The following is a 20,724-nucleotide window of genomic DNA, read 5'->3' on the forward strand; positions in this document are numbered from 1 at the left end:
CAAAATGCTCAGCATGAATCCATTTCTTTTAGAAGCGAGTGAAGGGGATGAGGTATACATCAAGGTTCCAAGGGGTAATGAGTACTTTGTAGAAATATTCAGGCCTGACACAGTGGCTCACACCTGTAATCCCAGCACTTTGGGAGGGCAAGGTGGGAGGATCATTTGAGGCCAGGAATTTGAGACCAGCCTGGGCAAAAAAGTGAGATCCTGTCTCTAGAAAAAATTAAAAAATAAGCTGGGCATGGTGGCATGTGCCTGTGGACCCAGCTATATGGGAATCTGAAGCAGGAGGATTACTTGAGCCCAGGAGGTGGAGGCTACAGTGAGCTGTGTTCATGCCACTATACTCCAGCCTGGGTGACAGGGTGACAGAGTGAGAACTGTCTCAAAAAAAAAAAAAAAAAAAAGATTCAGGAACACAGAGGCAGGTGGAAGTAAGTCATAAGAAACCCTCAGACACTAGGGCAAGAAATTGGCCTTGACCCCCAGCTGGGGAACTGGCATTTGGGGACCTCATTTTGCAGCTCTATGTCAAGAAAAGAGGACCAGCTGACCCTTATGTTGCGTATCACATTTTTAGTTACTATCAAGCCTGTTATTGACTAAAAATCTTAGATTTTTTTTTCTATAGGAACTGCTATCTAAGCAGGTCTTCTTCATCCTGTATTTGTACAGTTGGTTTTAGAACATAAACGCGGGACTTTTCTTAGAGTTCCCCTTATTTCACTTGGTTACTATAGGTTCATTATTTCAACTGATTAAGGTAACTGAACTGTTGGTCTTCCAGCTGGTGAAACTTAACTATGTATGTTTTCTATCTAGGTGGGTGCATGTGGTATATTTAAATATTATTGACATGGTTTCTTTGTTTCCATTAAAGTCATGGATAAAAATATTGATCAAGTAAGAAATTAAGGTTTAATTAATGTGATACTCTGCTGTGGACTTATTTTATCAATTATAAAGATTTGCTGATCACATTTTGAGTATGCTTTTCAACCATCTTCAAATCCACTTACAACTAGTAGGTCTCACTTCATTTTTGTATTCACAAGTTTATTTTTGGAATCTCTATCAAACGCTTTGCCGAAATTAAGATACACCATGCATAAAAATTCTAGCAAAAAAAAAAAAGGATAAAAATTTGGTCTCATCTAAGCTTACAGCAGTTAAAATATTCTTTTCTAATTATTGAAAATAATTAGAACTGAAAGTCCAGTCTAGAATTTTCCCAGGACCTTAAATTATCAATATACATATTCTAATGAATGTTTTATAGCAATGTCTTTCTTTGTAGGTGACACAATAGCATACGATTTTTTTTTTTAATTTTTCAGGGAGGTAATTTTCCTGCACTGTGCCATATACTTTGATATCATATAGATCTAAAACTCACTGGGTTTCTCTCTGGACTTTTCCTCTGACACATAATTAGAGAAGATTTCAGAAAGAGACACAAATTCTGGTGCTTGTATATATCTTATGCAATATCTGGCTTTATTTCATTTATGTAGCAAGTGTTTATTGAACACCTACAATATTAAAGATAACCAGCTAGGTGCTGACACTGCAAGGAACAAAACAGACCTGTTATTTGCTTTCATGAAGTTTGCAGCCTAAAAGATACAAATGTTAATCAAATAATCACTCAAATGGAAATTGCTATACATGGCATGAAAAACATGTAGAGCATGCTATAATGGAAGGCCTGTTTTAGAATAGAAAGTTAACAAAAGTCCCAGAAGAAGAGACTGAAGAATGAGTAAGAGTTCAAGACTCGGAGATTATATTAAGAGGATTCAAATATGCATGTTAGAATAGGATTTCCAGGTGGAGAGAATGGAGGGAATGGTAGAGGAGCAATATTTGCAGAAACGATGGCTGGAAATTTTCCAGGATTGAAAAATGACATTGAGTTTGAAGGCGAAAGTGTACTCTGAAACCTGAGCTGTATGAATTTTAAAAGCCACTCTGGTGGATGCATGGAAAATAGATTGCAAGGGGGTCAGAGCAGAGATGGGTAAACCAATTAGGAGGCTGTGATAGTAGTTCAGCAGGGGATGATGATGGCTTAGAAATATTGGCATTTGTGGGTATGGAAAAAAGCAAAAAGTTCTGAGAGTTATATCAGAGAGTTTGAATAAATAGGATCCAGTGAGTAATTGGATTAGGAGTCGGGGAAAGAGAGGTGTCAGGATAGACTCTGAAGTTTCTGGCATGAACAACTGCGTAGATGGAGAAATGCCAGTAGTTAAATGAGGGAAGATGGAAGCATGACCAGATTGGGGGATCATCCCTGAATGTCAGAGTTATGTGTGGCTGGCTTCTAAGAGTTGTAACTAGGCAAATCAATAAACCAGTCCATCTTCAAGTCCTTTTTATCTTAAAGTATGGGATTTCCCAAGCTCCCCAATAAAGTTGGTGCGTAATTTTAATGTTGGCATCACACAAAAACCTGAATCTACATTATGAACTTAAGGGGGCTTGATTCCTGAAGAAGTAAGGTTTAAAGTTCTGAACTGTAATTCCAGGGATCTTAGAGTAAGCATAAATTCTGTTGCTGAATCACAGAGCAATTTGGATATGGAATTTCCATTCCTGGGTTTGTAATTTATATTCTTTGTAAAATAAGATTACCCTTGTCTATTTCGGAAACTAATATTTTCTGTTTTTGTTGATCACGGGGAGGGCTATGAGCCATAATGAAATGTGGAGCAGGTTGGAACAAGGCTTTGTTCCTATGCACCATCTGTCTAGATTTGATCAGTGCTTCAGTATTTGCAATTGTAATCATCTGGTCATTTTCTTTTCCTGTCTGCTCAGCATGCAACACACACTGTAGAAGCTGTGATTCACAGGCCAGCTGTACCTCCTGCCGAGATCCAAACAAGGTTCTGCTCTTTGGGGAATGTCAATACGAGAGCTGTGCCCCACAGTACTATCTTGACTTCTCCACCAACACGTGCAAAGGTAAAGCTCTTCCTGAATTGTGTAAAGATTATTTTATACAGTGATACCCCTTTACTACTGATGTCTAGTTTTCCATATTGGGAAAACACCAGTCATCATATATTTTGACTGTCTCTGACGATAGCAACAATTGTGTGTGTATGTATATATTCATTTATTCACTCCTTTATTTACTTATTAAGCATATATTTTTGAGCACCTATTTGTGTCAGACGTTGTGCCACATCTTGGTAACAAGACCAGAGGCAGCAAATTATAAATCCTCAGGTTATATTTGCCCCATAGACATGTTTTTCTTTGTCTACCTAATGTTTCAATGCTTTAAAATCTTAAATTATTTGCCTTTTAAAAATCAGAAGATTTCACATACAAAAATTGAGATTTTCAAGTGTTGTTGTTTTTTTCTTAACCAGAAGCTCTAGTAATGTTGGATATGTATCCTGACAGTGCAACCATAGGTTGAAACGGTGTAACTGTCATCCCTGCTGGATGGAGCAGGATCTCTTCAGTTTAGCAGTCCCCACCATTCCCTTTCTATCACACAAGGCCTATTCTGAAGATGCATTACTTTCCTGGGCTGTAGGTGTTTGCATTTACAACTCGAGATTGCTACCTCTAAGCTTGATGAGGTCAGGAGTCGTGTCTGATGTGTTCATCTCTGCTTAACATACTTAAATGAGTGAAGACATAGTCCCTGTCTTCCAGGAAATTTATAAGGAGATAATGTCAAATGCCAAGTTCCTTTTTCTTTGCTCTCCAAGTAGTTGGAGTTCTGGGGGCTTATGCTCTTTGAATGGTAGTGCTCAGCAAGAGGTAAAGAACAGGTTTTACTTGCTCCTGTCCATTTCCTCATTCCTGCCTCCTTCCACATTTCTCTCTATCCCTCTGATTCTGGCAGAGAAGCTAAAGCTTGGATATGGTGGTCAAACATCTGTCAAGTAAACTTAGGATGCTTTAAGGCTCAGCAAAATTACACTTTCCATTCCAAGAAATTCTACTTGGTTGTCAACTTAGGTGGTCTGCTGTGCTCAAAACCACAGAATTTTTTTCCTTTTTTCTTTTCTTTTTTTTTTTTTTTTGCCTTCTAACCAGTAGCTGTCAGTTTGTGGTGAAAAACAAGATTATCACAAATCCACCCCATTACAAATGATTTCATAACTGTGCTGGCAGTTTTCAAGGCTCTGTTTTAGTCATTTTCCCTCAGGACTGATTCAGCCAAATAGAGGAATAGGATTAACTTTGTAAATCTTGGAAGCACGTGTACTGTCTTGCACATTTACCCGATTTCTTTGGGACTTAGAAATATTCTACCAAGGAAGAGAAAAGGTAACTAATGAGAGGTTTCTCCAGTTTCTCAGCAGGAATGGAGGGTGAGATAGAGGGTGGCCCTGAATGGAGATAGGTTCTCTAAGAGAAACAGTTCAGCAGCAAACATTTATTGAGTTGTTACTATGTGCCAGGCACTGTGCTAAATTATTTGAATTCATTATTTCATTTTATTCTTCACAATAACTTTATGAAACGGGTACTATTCTCACCCACGTTTTACAGGTGAGAAACCAGGATAATACAGATAAAAACATTATTGTAGGATAATATAGAGAAAAAGTAGCAAAGCCATGACTTGAATACAGACTTACCTTTCTTCAAAACCCATGCGCTTAACTGTGCTATCCCATCCCATCTTCCATGCATGTAGCGCTTCCCTTACCAGCTACAACACTGGCTTTCAAACGTGAGTTTTCTGACTGCGTCAGAATTGCCTGGGCCATTAAAAACAACAGCAACAGCAACAACTATAATATTCACAATAACAAGTACAGCAGCAACATGTTTTCCTGTGCCCCAACCCAACCCCTGAGACTCTGATTTGATAAATCTGATGCTGAGCCTAATCCATATTTTTTAACAACCCCCCTGGATTATTTGCATGCACATTCAAGGTTAGACCCCTCTAGAACATAAGCTCCTTGATGACAAGTTCTACACCTACCACCTTTATATTGCCCCCTCCTGCTGTTCAGTGACTATCCCATAGGTGCCTATGGAGCAAATTAACATGTAATTGAGTCCGTTCTAATGCCTAAATGAGACCTTCTATTGTTTTAGCAACCTCTTTCTTTCTGGACAGCACCTTTATGCCCCATATAATTCTGACGTCATTGGTTCTTTCTGTCACTTTGGTCACTGCCTGGTTTTGAGAGACAGAAACTCATGCAGCTGGTGTTATTGGTGGCAGCAGATGCATTCTTAGTTGAGTCTCTGACATCTCTTTACCTATTGAGCATTGAGTATTTGGAAGAAGTCAGGGTTAGTTTTGTGGGGCAAGTTGGCCACTCCCTGCGGCAGGTTTTGCATGAAGACTTGATGTGGCACAGGGATAAAGAACTAAGACCAGAATGATCTGGTTTCTCAGCAGCCCTGCCAACAAGCAGGCTCACCACAAGCATGGAGTGCTCCTTGTACATGTCCGTGTCTAACATAATTAGGGAACACTTAAACCTCAGAGAAGCATTCAGGCTACTACAAGTGGAAACCTCATTTGAGCCTTCTTATCTGACATCTCTTACGTTGTCCTTATTTTACTCCTTGCGGCTGCAGACAGAGTCCTCATAAATGAATTGCTGGGTCTGAGGGTGGACAGAAAGGAAGATAATCTAATGCAGACTTTCTTTTTAGAGTGTGATTGGAGCTGCAGTGCATGCAGTGGGCCCCTGAAAACAGACTGCCTGCAGTGCATGGATGGCTACGTTCTCCAGGATGGGGCCTGTGTGGAGCAGTGCTTGTCATCATTTTATCAGGACTCGGGCCTCTGCAAGAGTAAGTGTGTAGAGGCCCTGTTCTGTGCTCAGCCATACCTTGGCTGCCTCTGATTTGTACTGTTCTCAGAAGGAAACTGTGGCAAGTTTCCACTTCTGGCTTTTTACCCAGTTTCTGGTTTCTTTCCTAACAGCTATCTTTGTTATCATGAAAATTTCCTCTTTTCATCTTCCATGCCCTAATAAGACATTTGCTAAAATTTGAGGGCAATATGGGAATCTTGGGCATATAGGACCATACAAACAGGTATGTGTTAGCTGTTACTTTCAGATTTTCTCAAATATTGAACAGTCAGGTCCTCCAGGTGGGAAGGTGTTTGTACCCTGGGCATTTGAGCACATAGGAAGACCCGATTATTTCACTATCTGCCCCCTTCAACCCTCTGTATACCATATAGCTCATAATCATCTGTCTCTGGCCTAGTATCCCTTTTAGCCTCAACTGAACACTACAAAATTCTCAGACCCTGAAATTCCCATCAAAAGTGCAAGAGAGCATTCCTAGGAGTATTCCTGGGGGTCTGAAAACTGACTTGATGAACCACGAAAGGTCAACATTTCAGCAAAACAGTACTGAGAGCCAAGGACTAATAATAATAATAATAATAATAATAGTTGCTTAGACCAGGAATGGTGGCTCACGTCTGTAATCCCAACACTTTGGGAGGCAGAGGCAGACGGATCACCTGAGGTCGGGAGTTCAAGACCAGCCTGACTAACATGGAGAAACCCCATCTCTCCTAAAAATACAAAATTAGCCGAGCATGGTGGCACATGCCTGTAATCCCAGCTACTCAGGAAGGCTGAGCCAGGAGAATCGCTTGAACCCGGGAGGCAGAGGTTGCGGTGAGCCGAGATTCTGCCACTGCACTCCAACCTGGGCAACAAGCAAAACTCCGTCTCAAATAATAATAATAATAGTAATAGTAATGGCTGCTGATATCTGTCATTCACTTTATAGTTTATCTAGCATTTTCCATGGGTGGGTAGGACAGTATATCAACCCTCACTTTATAGAGAAGAACACAGGCTCAGTGAGGTAGAGTGACTAATCCTAAGTGTCCCAGCTGGTAAGTATCATAGTCACAACCAGAACCCAGACTCCTTGACTCTTCATATGGTCCTTTGCCTGGTACACTAGGCTGTACTGCTGCTGTATGTCTCATGCTGCCTTTCCACAAAGGCCTGGAGCCCCTGGAAAGCCACACAGATTCCTGATGACTTGACTTTTGTCTTTCAGACTGTGACAGCTACTGTCTCCAGTGCCAAGGTCCCCATGAGTGTACCCGCTGCGAAGGGCCGTTTCTCCTCTTGGAAGCCCAATGTGTCCAGGAGTGTGGGAAGGGGTACTTTGCAGATCATGCAAAGCACGAATGCACAGGTAACTTGGAGACTGTGCTGATTATTCTGGAAAGAAGTGAGGGCAGCAAGTAAGTCACATGTGCTGACTCTCAGGTATCCAAGAACACTTAAATTAGAAAGCAGAATGAAAGCCCAGAGAGCTTAGCCTAAGTAATTGATGGCTTCCCGTGCATATCTGCCATATGTTGGTTAATTAGGATATAGGAGTGTAAGCCAATATTCTCTTACACAAATCAGTATTGTCCCCAAAGGTCTTTATGGAAACAAAGCCAATATTTTATGGAATATAATGCTTCTATTGATCTACAATGAGGGATCCATTAAGAGTGGATCAGCCCTGTTGATATAGAATTTTTAGTGTTTAGACTACATTACCCATGGTTCTGACATTGGCATAATATCCTTAAAGAATGGGATTTTTGGGGACAATTTAGTGAAACACACTGGAGCTTTTATGAAACTCAAGTTGAACCCCAAGTGTTAATCTCCTTGTCCACTGGATTAGCTAAGAGAGTTTTATCAGTTTGTTCTCATCATATCTATCAAAACTTGGTTTGTATGCCCCACTATAATACTTGACATTTAATAATGCTATTAACCTGGCATAGCATTTACATATCTCTAAATTTACCCCATTTGCATTATCTAATTTAATGTTCACAATGGCTTGATAAAATATGACAGACACTATGAATCCTGTCTTACAAGTGAAAGAAAAATAAGAGACTTAAAAGTGTTAATCACAGCAACTTAAGATCAGATGTTAAGCCCAGGTTTTCTGATTCTAATCCAGGGCCCTTTAAACTATACTGTGTGGCCTCTCTATAACAAAATCTCAACTAAGAAAGCAGGAAAATTAGGCAGTAAAAACTCTTCATAGAAAATTGTTAACTTGACCCGAATAAGTAATCCTATGTCCTAGTAATAGCTGCTCCCCTCCAGTATTTAAAATACTATTAAATACTACTACTAAAAACAATAATAAGAGATACAATGGTGGTAGTAGAACAATTGAGCCCTTCCTGTGTACCAGGCACTGTTTTCGTCATTGCACATTATAACACATGTAATCCTCCCAACAATTATTTGCATTAGGTGCTATTAATGTCCCCATTTTTAAGACAAGAAAATTATGACACCGATTGTTAAACAGAACTTGCCCAAGGTCAACAGCTGGGAAGGTTAGAGGAGGAAGGGTACCTAGAAAGAGTCTGTGCTCTTAATCACTACAAAGGTCTTTTCTTACAAGTCAATATGGTTAACTTTTTAAACAATTCATTTATGTGTAACATTTTTAGATCGCATTGTGGAACGCGAGGAGTGTTCCTCTCTGTAGATCAGCTCCCTATATATTCTATAGGGAAACTGTCAATATTCTCTTTTGTTACAGCTGGGGCTCATTTGTTGCATGTGCTCTGACTCTTCTGGTTGCAAGCCCTTTATTTCTTTGTTGCTGGTGGTGCCTTGATTGAGCCTCATTTAGTGTTTCCTTTTTTAATAGCCTGCCCTCGGGGGTGCTTGCAGTGCAGCCACAGGGACCGTTGTCACCTCTGTGACCATGGGTTCTTTCTGAAGAGTGGCCTCTGTGTTTACAACTGTGTTCCTGGCTTTTCTGTCCACACCTCTAATGAAACATGTTCTGGTAAGTGCTTCTTCTCTGATGGTCTGGTGAATTTACCAATAATTTCTCTATGTGAAGGCTGAGTTTGCAGATATAATTGACTTATGTGATATAAAATGCAGCATTCCCAATTTGGGAAAACCCATGGTGCTACTAAGGAGTAAGGGACTCTTTATAGAATATGGAAAATTGGGAAATCACAACTTCTATAATCATTGGAAAGGAAAAGAAGCAATCTGTGCCTTAAAAGTCACAGCTATCAGATAAGAAATTGGCATAAAACTTAGCTAAGTTCCTGAACTACAGCCATGTTGTGGAAAATTACATATATACAGTCACACTTTGCTTAATGATGGGGATACATTCTGTGAAATGCATCATTAGGCAGTTTCATCATTGTTTGAACTCCATGGAGTGTACTTACACAAACCTAGATGGTATAGCCTACTACACACCAAGGCTATAAAAATATAGGCTACAAACCTGTACAGCATGTGAGTGTACTGAATACTGTAGGCAACTGTAACACAATAGTAAGTATTTGTGTTTCTAAACATATCTAAAATAGAAAAGGTACAGTATAATTTTATGGGACCACCATCATATAAGTGGTCTGTTGTTGACTGAAATGTTATATAGCACATGACTGTATTTACATATAATTTATTTATATTTATATAAATTTGTAGAGCTAATTATGTCAAAGTGAAGTGGTACACCCTTTTTCGCACAGTAGAGATAAATTATAAATAAATAACAAATAGTATGAGGAGTCTGCTTCATGAGGTTCACATGTTTCTAGTGGATGGATTTCAAGCTACCCTGTTTGCCCTTAAAAATATGTAACATTGGCCGGGCATGGTGGCTCATGCCTGTAATCCCAGCACATTGGGAGGCCGAGGCAGGCAGATCATCTGAGGTCACGAGTTCAAGACCAGCCTGGTCAACATGGCAAAACCCCGTCTCTACTAAAAATACAAAAATTAGCCAGGCACAGTAATGAACACCTGTAATCCCAGCTACTCAGGAGGCTAAGGCAGGAGAATCGCTTGAACCCAGGAGGTGGAGGTTGTGGTGAGCCGAGATCATGCTACTGCACTCCAGCATGGGCGACAGAGCGAGACTCCGTCTCAAAAATAATAATAATAACAGGTAACATGTTAAGAAATGAAGCCATTCTCTTCCAACACATTAATGGACATGTTACCTTAAATAACAAAGAGAAGTGAATTTAAATTCAGTCTTAATTTTGAATCCCAAAACCTTTATGGGTGAGTAAAGCTTGGCAGGGACATTACTCTAAGTGTTTGTTGACTTTTCAGAGTCGTTCGTCAAAAACATGAGGCATTTTTTAACACTCATATTCAATCATATTTTCTGTCTCTATATTTCTGGCCTTTAAAGATATTAAGACTTCCCCATGGGAAAAAATATTTTTGGCTTATTTTTGGGGAATCTTTCTGAAAACCCTAAGTACTTGAGAGCCAGCTTACTTCTCTCTAGGATATAGTCCACTTGTAAAAATGAGTGCCGCTCTCATTAGAGCGATCTTACAGTCGAAGTAGTCCCACTGAAACTTGGCATTTCCAAACTGTCCTGTCTGACCTAGTTGTAAAAAGGAGCACTACCAATTAAAGTCCAGGCAAAAACAACTTGCAGGAGATGGGATAAATTCTACAGCATGTTAAGAAATCCCTTTTTGTCCATCAGATGTTTCATGTGGACAGAGATTATAAAATTGTAAGACAAGTATGTGTATTTCACATGAATTCTAAGTATGAGCCCCTGATAATCCTACTCCACTGTAAATTAACTGGTGCTATTCTAGGAAATGGTAGCAAACACCAGCCTCTTTACTTGCCCTTGGCGGGTCTGACGTGGCAGGTGCATCAGGATAGGACTGTGGTTCTCAAAGCCAGCAGCCCACTAGGATTACCTGCTGAGTTTGTGAAATTCCCAAGGTCCTACCCGAGAACATCCAAGTCAGAAGCTCTGGCAGTGGAGCCCAGCTGTCAGTATTGTTTTAAAAGATCCCTATATGATCCTTATTATTATTGAGATGTAATTTACATACCATAAAATTCATGCTTTAAAGTATACAATTCAGTGGTTTTTAGTGTATTCACAAAGTTGTACAACTATCACCACTACCTACTTCCAAAACATTTTCATCACTCTAAAAGGAAACCCCATAATATTAGCAGTTTCTCTCCACTCCTGTCTCAACCTAGTCCCTGGCAACCACTAATCTACTTCTGTCTCTAGGTATTTGCCTATTCTAGACATCTCACATAAATGGAACTTACAATATATGGCCTTTTATATATGGCTGCTTTTACTTAGCATAATATTTTCAAGGTTCATCCATATGATATCATGAATCAGCACATCATTCCTTTTTTCTTTCTATAGATGAGTAATATTACATTTTATGACATACCACATTTTATTTATCCATTAAATAATGAATGGACATTTGAGTTGATTTCACTTTTTGACTGTTATGAGTAATGCTGCTATGAACATTTGTGTACAAGTTTTGTGTGGACAAATGTTTTCAATTCTCTTGGGTTTATATACACAGGAGTGGAATTGCTGTATCCTATGGTAATTGTATTTAATTGAGGAACTGTCCAACTGTTTTCCCAAGTGACTATACCATTTTACACTCCCATCAGCAATCTATGAGGTTTTGATTTCTCCACACCCTAACAATTTTTATTGTCTTTCCTAGGGGAAGTGAAGTGATATCTTATTGTGGTTATGATTTTGCACCTGCTCATGTGCTTATTGGCCTTTTGTGTATCTTCTTTGAAGAAATGCCTATTCAAATTCTTCACCCATTTTAAAAATTGAGTTTTTCATTTTCTATTGTTGGGTTATAGGAGTTCTTTATATATTCTTGACACAAGTCCCTTTGTAGATATATGATTTGCATGTTTACTCCCATTCTGTGGGTTGTCTTTTCACTTTCTCATGGGTACCCTTTGAATACAAAAGTTTTACATTTTGATGATGTCCATTTATTTTTTCTTTTGTCACATGTGCTTTTTGTGTCTTATCTAAGAAAGCATTGTCTACTTCAAAATCATAAAAATGTATTCCTATATTTTCTTCTAAGAGTTTTATAGTTTAACAATTACATTGAAGTCCTATGTTCTTGCCGTGCATCCAGGGTGGTAACTACTGGGAGGCTTATTGTATACCATAGCCCAGAATCTCACCTGTGCAGCTCTGAATTAACAACATTACAAGCTTATTTAAAATTTTTAAGAAAAGGTTGGCACACAGGGGGCAGCTGAAAGGAAAGCTGGAGCTGCCTATAAGAGGGGAACATGTCTGAGTCTGAGTCAGAGCCAGAGCTCAGCAAGAAGTGAGAGCGGTGTTTGGCAGATGCGGTGGTAAAGATAGGTACTGGTTTGGAATTAGGAATTGTTTTCTCACCTAAACTTCTTTAAAAGAAGAAAGTAGCCATTAGCCTTTAGTTTGGCATGGAATTGGGAATGGCCTACTCCAGCCAGCGGCATAGTTTCCAGGCTCCATGTCTTCTATGCGGAACGTGTGTCAAAGAACAGGAGCAGTGACTCACACCTGAGGACCTCCCACTGGGAGGCAAAGAGACATCATCTGTATTCTTCAGGAATACTGAAATTCCCTAGAGCGAGCTGACGGTTGTGGTCTTTTGTAACAATGTAATGCTGTAAACTCCAGCACACTGTTTATGCAGTGAAATCAACTCTGTTTCTTATTTTGTGTTTATTCTCTGGAAATTGTAAGGAGGTGGTCTGAGAAAATAAACAAAATAAGGGGAAAGTGACCTAATTAGTGAAGGTACCATAAGCTTGACCTTTGGATTCATATGTTTTTCAGGCAAAATACACACCCCTAGTCTTCATGTGGATGGTTCCCTGATCCTCCCAATTGGTTCAATAAAGCCACTGGATTTTTCCCTCCTGAATGTCCAAGACCAGGAGGGTAGGGTCGAAGATCTCCTGTTTCATGTTGTGAGCACTCCCACCAATGGTCAGCTAGTGCTCTCAAGAAAGGGAAAAGAGGTTCAGCTGGACAAGGCTGGCCGTTTTAGCTGGAAAGATGTGAAAGAGAAGAAAGTGCGTTTTGTGCACAGCAAAGAAAAACTCAGGTGACTCTGTGTTCTGTTGTTTTCTTCCTGCCTCCTTTCCATCATTGCTTTTCCACTCCTCCACCCTGTCCCAGCCTCTCTTTCTCAATAGCTAACCCTTCTTATCTGGGGAAGATCAATACTCCACAAGCCCAAATGCTCTCAGCTGCCTGTCATCATTTCCCTGTGATTGCTCAAAGAGCGTGCATTTGTTAGAGACATTTTCGTTTTCTCACATAATTGTGGGTAATTCTCTGATGCGACAGAAAAATCCTGATACAATTACCCAGATTTTTGGCCCAGCAGAAACAAAACTGGTCATTTAACTAGATGTTACAGCTGCTTCTTCAACATTGGGGCAATGTACTGGGAGTGGGCGACAGAGAGAGAGGATAGAGCACATGCTTTTCAAGGTGTCGTATGGTCTCTAGGATTTTAGAGTTGGAAGGAAACTTAGAATCACAGTGAACTTTTTATTATCCACATTATGGGATTAATTGTGGTTAATTTTTAAGCCTGATCCAGTTTTCCCCTGATGCTTAGCACACTTCTGGCTGCCTTCCCCACCCCAGCTGACATATGCTTCAGGAATGCAGTTGAATGTTAACACCAACCCAAGCAAATATAGCTATATAATTAGCAGGGTAAATCTACTCCACAGAAGTCAGAGGGTGCCCCCCAAAGATTAGCCTTTTGGATTATCCTTCATCCTGCTCTGCTTCATTAGTACAGCTAATTCAGCATAGACTCTATGTATAAACAAGGAGTTGAAACCTGTGGAACAGTAACAAGGACACAGTGAGTATTTTTACTGTCAACACTAACCTTGAGGATTGGTTGGTTTTGAGGTTTGGGCTGGGAGACAGGTGAGGAGAAAAGTAGATGGCACTTTCTCTATTGGAATTCAGAGGTGATGATGCCAGTGACCTTGGAAGATCATATTATAGGAATAAGAACAACTAGCCTTTATGGAGTGCTAACTTTGAGCCAGGCATCATGTTAGAAACTTTACATGAACTATGTATCTCATGTTGCTAGTCTACAGATAAGGAAACTGAGGCCTTGGGAGTATAGGTCATCTTGCCCAAGACCTCTCAACATGTGTGTGCAGAGCTGAGACTCCAAGCCAAGACTGATTCCACAACCCATGCCTTTAGCCACAATGATTTCTGCCTCCCTAATATACTAGGAACAATAGGCATGCTTCCATCCTCAAAGGACAAAAGGTCACTTCGTAGAGAAGTATTGCTACAGAGATGGAGCTTAAAACTCTGGTGTTTGATGCCATAGACTCTTCAAATTCCTACTCTATATTCTGCATTCATTTTTACTATAAGTATTATTATTATTATTTGAGAAAGAATCTCACTCTGTCACTCAGGCTGGAGTACAGTGGCACGATCTTGGCTCACTGCAACATCTGCCTCCTGGGTTCAAGTGATTCTCGTGCCTCAGCCTCCTGAGTAGCTGGAACTACAGGCACATGCCACCATGCCCAGCTAATTTTTGTATTTTTGGAAGAGACAGAGTTTCACTGTATTTGCCAGGCTGGTCTCGAACTCCTCACTGCAAGTGATCTGCCTGCCTTGGCCTCCCAAAGTGCTGCAATTACATGCGTGAGCTGCAACACCTAGCCTATTCTTAAGTATTTCTATCACGCAGACACAGAAACACAGAGCTACACAACTCTGTATAGTAGTCACTTTTCTTGCAGTCACTTATGGAAAGCGTAAAGCTTCATAGACAACCAAGGTCAACCCTCTTGTCTGTTTAACTTCTTTAACCTCTCTTCACTTGTTTTTTTGTGGAATCATGGCTTTGTACCCCTAAATGGGACAAAGAATGGCAGTTTAGGAAATCCTCACAGTACTCTTTTTGGGGTACCCATTTTAATACTGGATTTTCTTTATCCAACAAAAGAAAGAATGAGAGATATAGTAAAAATTCAACAAAAGAAAGAAAGAGAAGAATAATAAAACGAGGTTGGTAGAAACCCATGGAAAATAAAATTATTGAAGTCTCTGAGTAATACAAAACAAAAGGGCAACCTGCCACATCAGTTTGTGTTTTGTTTTGTTTTTAACCCTGAAGACACTGACCATGATTCTTTAGGATTGGATTCCTTTGGGATTAGAATGCTTCTGTGAAGTAAAAGACAACTTATAAGTGTAGTTGCCATCACTGGGATAAAATGGCATTGCTGATATACTGAACACTGTTATTGGAACCTCAGTGCCACTAAAAATCACTTACCCCTGTTAGATAGGAAGTACCACCCTTTCTTTGTTCAGGGGTGGTACTCTCATCAGCTAATAAAATAAGGCATTATTTAATAAAATAAAATAATTTTTAGAAATGATAAATAATTTATTTTATTTATAATGCTGTATTTTATTAATTGATGGAAGTACCACCCCTGAACAAGGAATGGGTGGTACTTTCAATCAAATAACAGTGATATACTGAACACTGTTATTGGAACTTCAGTGCCACCAAAAATCGTTTTTAAAAAACTATTCTTCCCTTCTCTTCTGTCCTGGAAGACAATCCATCAGTTACATTCTCTTGAAGCCTGAGGTGGTGGTGGAGAGGGACAGGACTTAAATGGGACAGAAAATGAAGGGAAGATAGAAGAGAAGGGAAGACAATAATCATTTTTTAAAAAGCAATCAGGTTTATTGAGGTATAATTTGCATTCAATAAAATCCCCCATTTTGAAGTGTATTGTTCTATAAATTTTAATAACTGTATACAGTTTCGCAATCTTGTAACCACAACCATAGTCAATATGTAAAATAGTTCCATAACCCCAAAAGTCTCCTTTTTATAGTTGCTCCTTTACCCCTAGTCACTGGTGACCACTGATCCATTTTTACTGCTGTAGTTCTGTGCTTTTTAAAATGTTAGGTGAATGGAATCAAACAATATGTAGCCTTTTGTTTCTGTCTTTTGCCATAATGCTTTTCAGATCCATCCACATTCTTTCATGTATAAATAGTAGTTCCAAGAATAACTTCTAAAGAACTTTTAAAACAATGGTCCCTCTAGTAGACTAGAATTCAAAAATCCCCATAATGCAGTAGTCCTATATCTTACCAGCCAGCAGCGAGTTCTGTGCTTGGTTTGGCATTGAAGGTGGGTAAGTCTTACCTTCCCTTCTGGCAGTCTCTGAAGCTGCTTGAACAACGGCTTGTTTTATTATTAATTGGGACTTTTTGGTTGCAAGTAATGGAAGTAGACTTGAAGTAGATTAGCAAAAATGTAAGACTTGTTATAACATTGCAGGGGTGGCTCAGATCTCAAAGGCACCAAGGGCAATTGTGCTCCAGGACAGTCTGGAAGCAAGGACTGGGAAGGGGAAGCAGGAATCAACTCTTCTCTCATCCCTGTGTCTCTTTGCTTATAGGCTTCATTCACTTCTCTATTACACGCAGACTTGTTCTACATAGTAAACTCTGATTGTCCTGTAGTCAGATGCTGAGACTGACTGCTGGCTCTTGGGCCAGTTGCAAATCGCCAGGGAAGAATCAGCCATCCTTCCCTAGACTGTCCACAATGACTATGAGTAGGCTGGTGGGGAGTGAGGGGAGATGAACAGCCATGTAATACAGACATTGCAAACATTGTTACTAGGGGCCCACTCACATGAATTGGGCAGGAGTTAGGAAGAGCATTTGTTGGGAAGAGGGAATCGTGGAGAACTGGTCAGAGGCTATAAAAGATTCCTTTCAATTCTTCAATTTGACCATTAGCCTACAATGTATTACTAATCTGCCTTGGCTTGACAACTAATTTTTCAGCCTTTTCTTTATTCAGTTTAGAAAGATAGGAAACAAAACATTTACATAATTATTATTATTGTTATAAGGAGATTTAAGAACACACAGTATTTTTACCTGAATATTACTATGTTCATCTTTATCTGGTAGTTTTTCTTTATAGTATGAGTATGACATTACTGCAGTGGTTTGATCCAAATTCTTACCTACACATAACCTGAAAATGTTTTTAAGCCTTTTCTGTCTAAAGTCTAATGTAATGATTGTATTTCCTTATTCCTTTCTTTGGGACTTCTTTAGGAAAGGCTACTTTTTCCTGAAAATTAGTGACCAGCAGTTCTTCTCTGAGCCACAGCTGATCAACATACAAGCGTTTTCAACACAGGTAATAAAAATGGCCAAGTAATCAATAATTTTACATGCCTACTAGTTCTCAAGCACGAAATCCAGGTTTCCTGCAGATTTAACAAAAATGATTGCATTAAATTAATCTAGTCTTGGTTTCCTCTTGAGATGCCACTGGAGTAATTTTTAGGACTTCTGGGTAATAACAACAGCAGCAACCAAAATTACTAATACTTCTCTAGTACTTAGTGTTATAGTCTTAGTGTTTCATGTAAGTAACTCAGTTAATCCTTATGCCAATATTATGAGATATTATTGTCTCCAATTTACAGACAAGGAAACAAAGTCACAAGAAGGTGACGTAACTTGTCTGTGGTAATATAGCTAATAAATAGGGAGTCAATGTTTGTGCCCAGTAAATCTGGCTACAGAGGCAGTGTTCTTAATCGTTACATTATGACGCCTAACTTTACCATACTAAATCTGCTAGCAGCCCTTCCAAATAGTCGGCAGGGTGCAGTGGCTCATGCCTATAATCTCAGCACTTTGGGAGGCTGAGGCAGGTGGATTGATTGGGCCCAGGAGTTTGAGGCCAGCCTGAGCAACATGGCGAAACCCCGTCTGTACTGAAACAAACAAAAAAATACAAAAAATTAGCTGGGCCTGGTGATGCATTCCTATAGTCCCAGCTACTTGGGGAGCTGAGGTGGGAGGATCACCTGAGCTCCGGAAGGTTGAGGCTGCAATGAATGATGATCATGCCACCATGCCCCAGCCTGAGCAACACAGCGAGACCCTGTCTCAAAAAAAAAAAAAAAAAAAAAAAGACTGTCTTCCTTTTTAGGTAAAGAAGTTTGTTTTATCTTTCTCTAGTATGTGGAATTAGCAGTTAGAGAATATTATTAAGGATCTACTTAAACGAGGTTCCAGTGTGCCAGTGTGGCCATCAACAAAACACAGACATAAGGAAGTCATGGTAGATGCTATAAAGCTCAGTGTGATGGCCCTTCAAACTCACCTCTCATCATTCATCTCTGTAAAGTTGTGCTTATGGGTCCAGAGTACATATAGTTGTAGCTGCTCTAGGAACTGGGCTTGAGGGATTGAAGAGCCAAAAGTGCAAAGAGTAGGGAAATAGGTATATTCATAAGTTATGAAAAGCAAGAGAGTAGAATATTCTCCTGGAGAACCAAGACTAGCTAAATATCCAGATCTCAGTATCACGTTATTCATGATTCAAGGAAGGACACTAGATGATTGTTTTTCATCTGATGTTTTTTAATCTTTGGTCCAAAAATGAAAGGATCATGGATAACAACATAGACTTGAACCAGCAGTGGCTGCAAAAATGGTATTAATAGCCCAATTCACCTCTTCTTGATGGTATTATCACATCAGGGATAAATTGGAGTTTAATGATTTGAAAATGATCCTAAGTTAATTTGATCTCATGAGTGAACAAAATATATAAATTTTGTTTTAATTAAAGCTAAAACAGGCTGGGCTCAGTGGCTTATGCCTGTAATCCCAGCAATTTGGGAGGCCGAAATGCGTGGATCACCCGAGGTCAGGAGTTTGAGACCAGCCTGGCAAACATGGTGAAACCACGTCTCTACTGAAAATACAAAAATTAGCCGGGCAGGGTGGTGGACAACTGTAATCCCAGCTACTCGGGAGGCTGAGGCAGGAGACTTGCTTGAACCCGGGAGGCAGAGGTTGCAGTGAGCTGAGATCGTAGCACTGCACTCCAGCCTGGGCAACAGAGTGAGACTGTCTAAAAAAAAAAAGCTAAAACAGGTAATCTCTGTAAATTTAGGACAGAGGGCTACATCCAGTCTTACAACTTACTGGTTTAGATGTTTCTCAGTCCTTACACTCAGAAACTTTGTTTCGTTCTTTTTGTTTGGGCTAATAAAGTTACTCCAGTGAAAGACCAAAGGTAGATATTGGCAAGTCTTCCTAATCTGACATGGTGAGTTCCCATGGTTCCGCAAGTGTTGCTTGTGTGTTTTTCCACAATCAAGTGAGTAAATAAGGAGAACATTTAATTTTATTTATTATATGAAACTTTTATCATTTTAAGTCTTTAAAATGGAATTTTAGAAAATAATTTTAACTTATTTTCGTTCCTTTAAATTTCTGTGACACTGCAATATGGTCTTGAGTCTCTCTCAGATTTTCTCATGCAAGTTAATTTGGTCTTTTCCATTTGTGGATTTTGACATCATCTTTGACTTTTCCTCTTTCAGAATAGGAGGGGTCACTCTTTCCCATGTATAGAATCACAGCTGTAGAATTCTCACCTGAGAATTCTAAAGACTAACTATCATCTAATTTCCCACTGTGTAACTATTATAATGATGTATTAGACATTCCTTTAATAGAGATTGTAATTTCCAGGAGGCCAGGAGGGTGCTTGGGTAGTTTTAAAAGAAAGCCATTTGGATTAAAGAAAGCGGTGTGTTGAGAAAAGTCCTAGATGGTTCCACTTCAAATGATATTTTTTTAAAAACTGAAATAATATTTTCTTTGGCTTCTGGCCTCCATTTTTTTGGTGAGTTTTTTTTTCTGTTGTGGTTCATTAGCTTTTATCTTTATGAAAGAACATTTTATCTGCTTACTCAACTCTGTGGGAGGTAACCTGACAATCCTAAGAAAAAGATATTAAATTTTACTATAATATATTAGCCTTGTCACATGAATTAGTCAGGTGGTTGCCTTTACTCACCTAGACCATAATCTTGGCAGGCTTTATAACCTGAGTTGGGGTGGGGCTCTGTCAAGATTTGGATGAGAAAACCGAAGAAAATTACTGGGAGGGACTAGAAACAGCATGAGCTCAGGATGCAAAAATAGCTTCCTCTGAGTCAGTATACCACAACATGGCCTGGAGTGAAGTGTGTCCTCCTAAAGGCAAGTCCAAAAATTTCATACCTCTTATTAGTCTCTCTTGGGATATAATTTAAGTCAGGATAGCAGAGAAATTAGAGATTTAGAAGCTAGCAGCTCTCATCAGTTGTCTCTCAAGTCTTGAAGTGGCTTGATAAACCTCTAGAACCCAGAGGTGTGAAGTAACCTTAGTTGTTGTGTTACTATGACTGACCACACCTCTAACGAATGCGTTCACCATGGAACAGTTTGGTGCTTTGCTAGAACACTTAGAGTTTCTCAAAAAGCATAGGAATAGCAATCAGGTATCTAGTCCACTGGATTGTCCTTTCTTTCCGTGTTAACTGACTCTTCTTCCCTTCAACTCCACAGGCCCCCTATGTGCTGAGAAATGAGGTTCTCCACATTAGCAGAGGAGAGAGGGCAACCGTCACCACCCAGCTGCTTGACATCCGAGATGATGACAACCCACAGGATGTGGTCGTTGAAATAATCGATCCTCCACTTCATGGCCAATTGCTTCAAACACTTCAGTCCCCGGCAGCCCCTATCTATCAATTCCAGCTGGATGAACTCTCTAGAGGCCTTCTCCACTATGCTCATGATGGTTCAGACAGCACATCCGATGTTGCAGTCTTGCAGGCCAATGATGGACACTCCTTCCATAATATACTGTTCCAAGTGAAGACCGTGCCTCAGGTAGGTGTCATTCCTAGAGTTACAGTTTCCTTGCACCTAGATGTGAACTTCTACTGTTGGTATTATTTTATGATACTCACAAAGTTAAGATATGGGTAGTCATTCACTTATTCAAAT

General features: G+C 39.6%; 1 protein-coding gene across 1 annotated transcript in view; it reads left to right on the forward strand.

Annotated features, from left to right (window-relative positions):
• The window catches only part of FRAS1 (Fraser extracellular matrix complex subunit 1), a 466,621-nt gene that overhangs the window by 289,387 nt on the left and 156,510 nt on the right, over window positions 1-20,724 (forward strand). The window contains exons 23-29 of the mRNA XM_054485882.2: window positions 2,827-2,973; window positions 5,653-5,793; window positions 7,033-7,173; window positions 8,656-8,796; window positions 12,646-12,916; window positions 16,975-17,059; window positions 20,281-20,607. Coding sequence (XP_054341857.1) covers window positions 2,827-2,973; window positions 5,653-5,793; window positions 7,033-7,173; window positions 8,656-8,796; window positions 12,646-12,916; window positions 16,975-17,059; window positions 20,281-20,607 — 1,253 coding nt within the window. The remainder of the gene's footprint in view (window positions 1-2,826; window positions 2,974-5,652; window positions 5,794-7,032; window positions 7,174-8,655; window positions 8,797-12,645; window positions 12,917-16,974; window positions 17,060-20,280; window positions 20,608-20,724) is intronic.

This window comes from Pongo pygmaeus, chromosome 3, assembly GCF_028885625.2.
Source record: "Pongo pygmaeus isolate AG05252 chromosome 3, NHGRI_mPonPyg2-v2.0_pri, whole genome shotgun sequence".
Taxonomy (NCBI): Eukaryota; Metazoa; Chordata; class Mammalia; order Primates; family Hominidae; genus Pongo; species Pongo pygmaeus.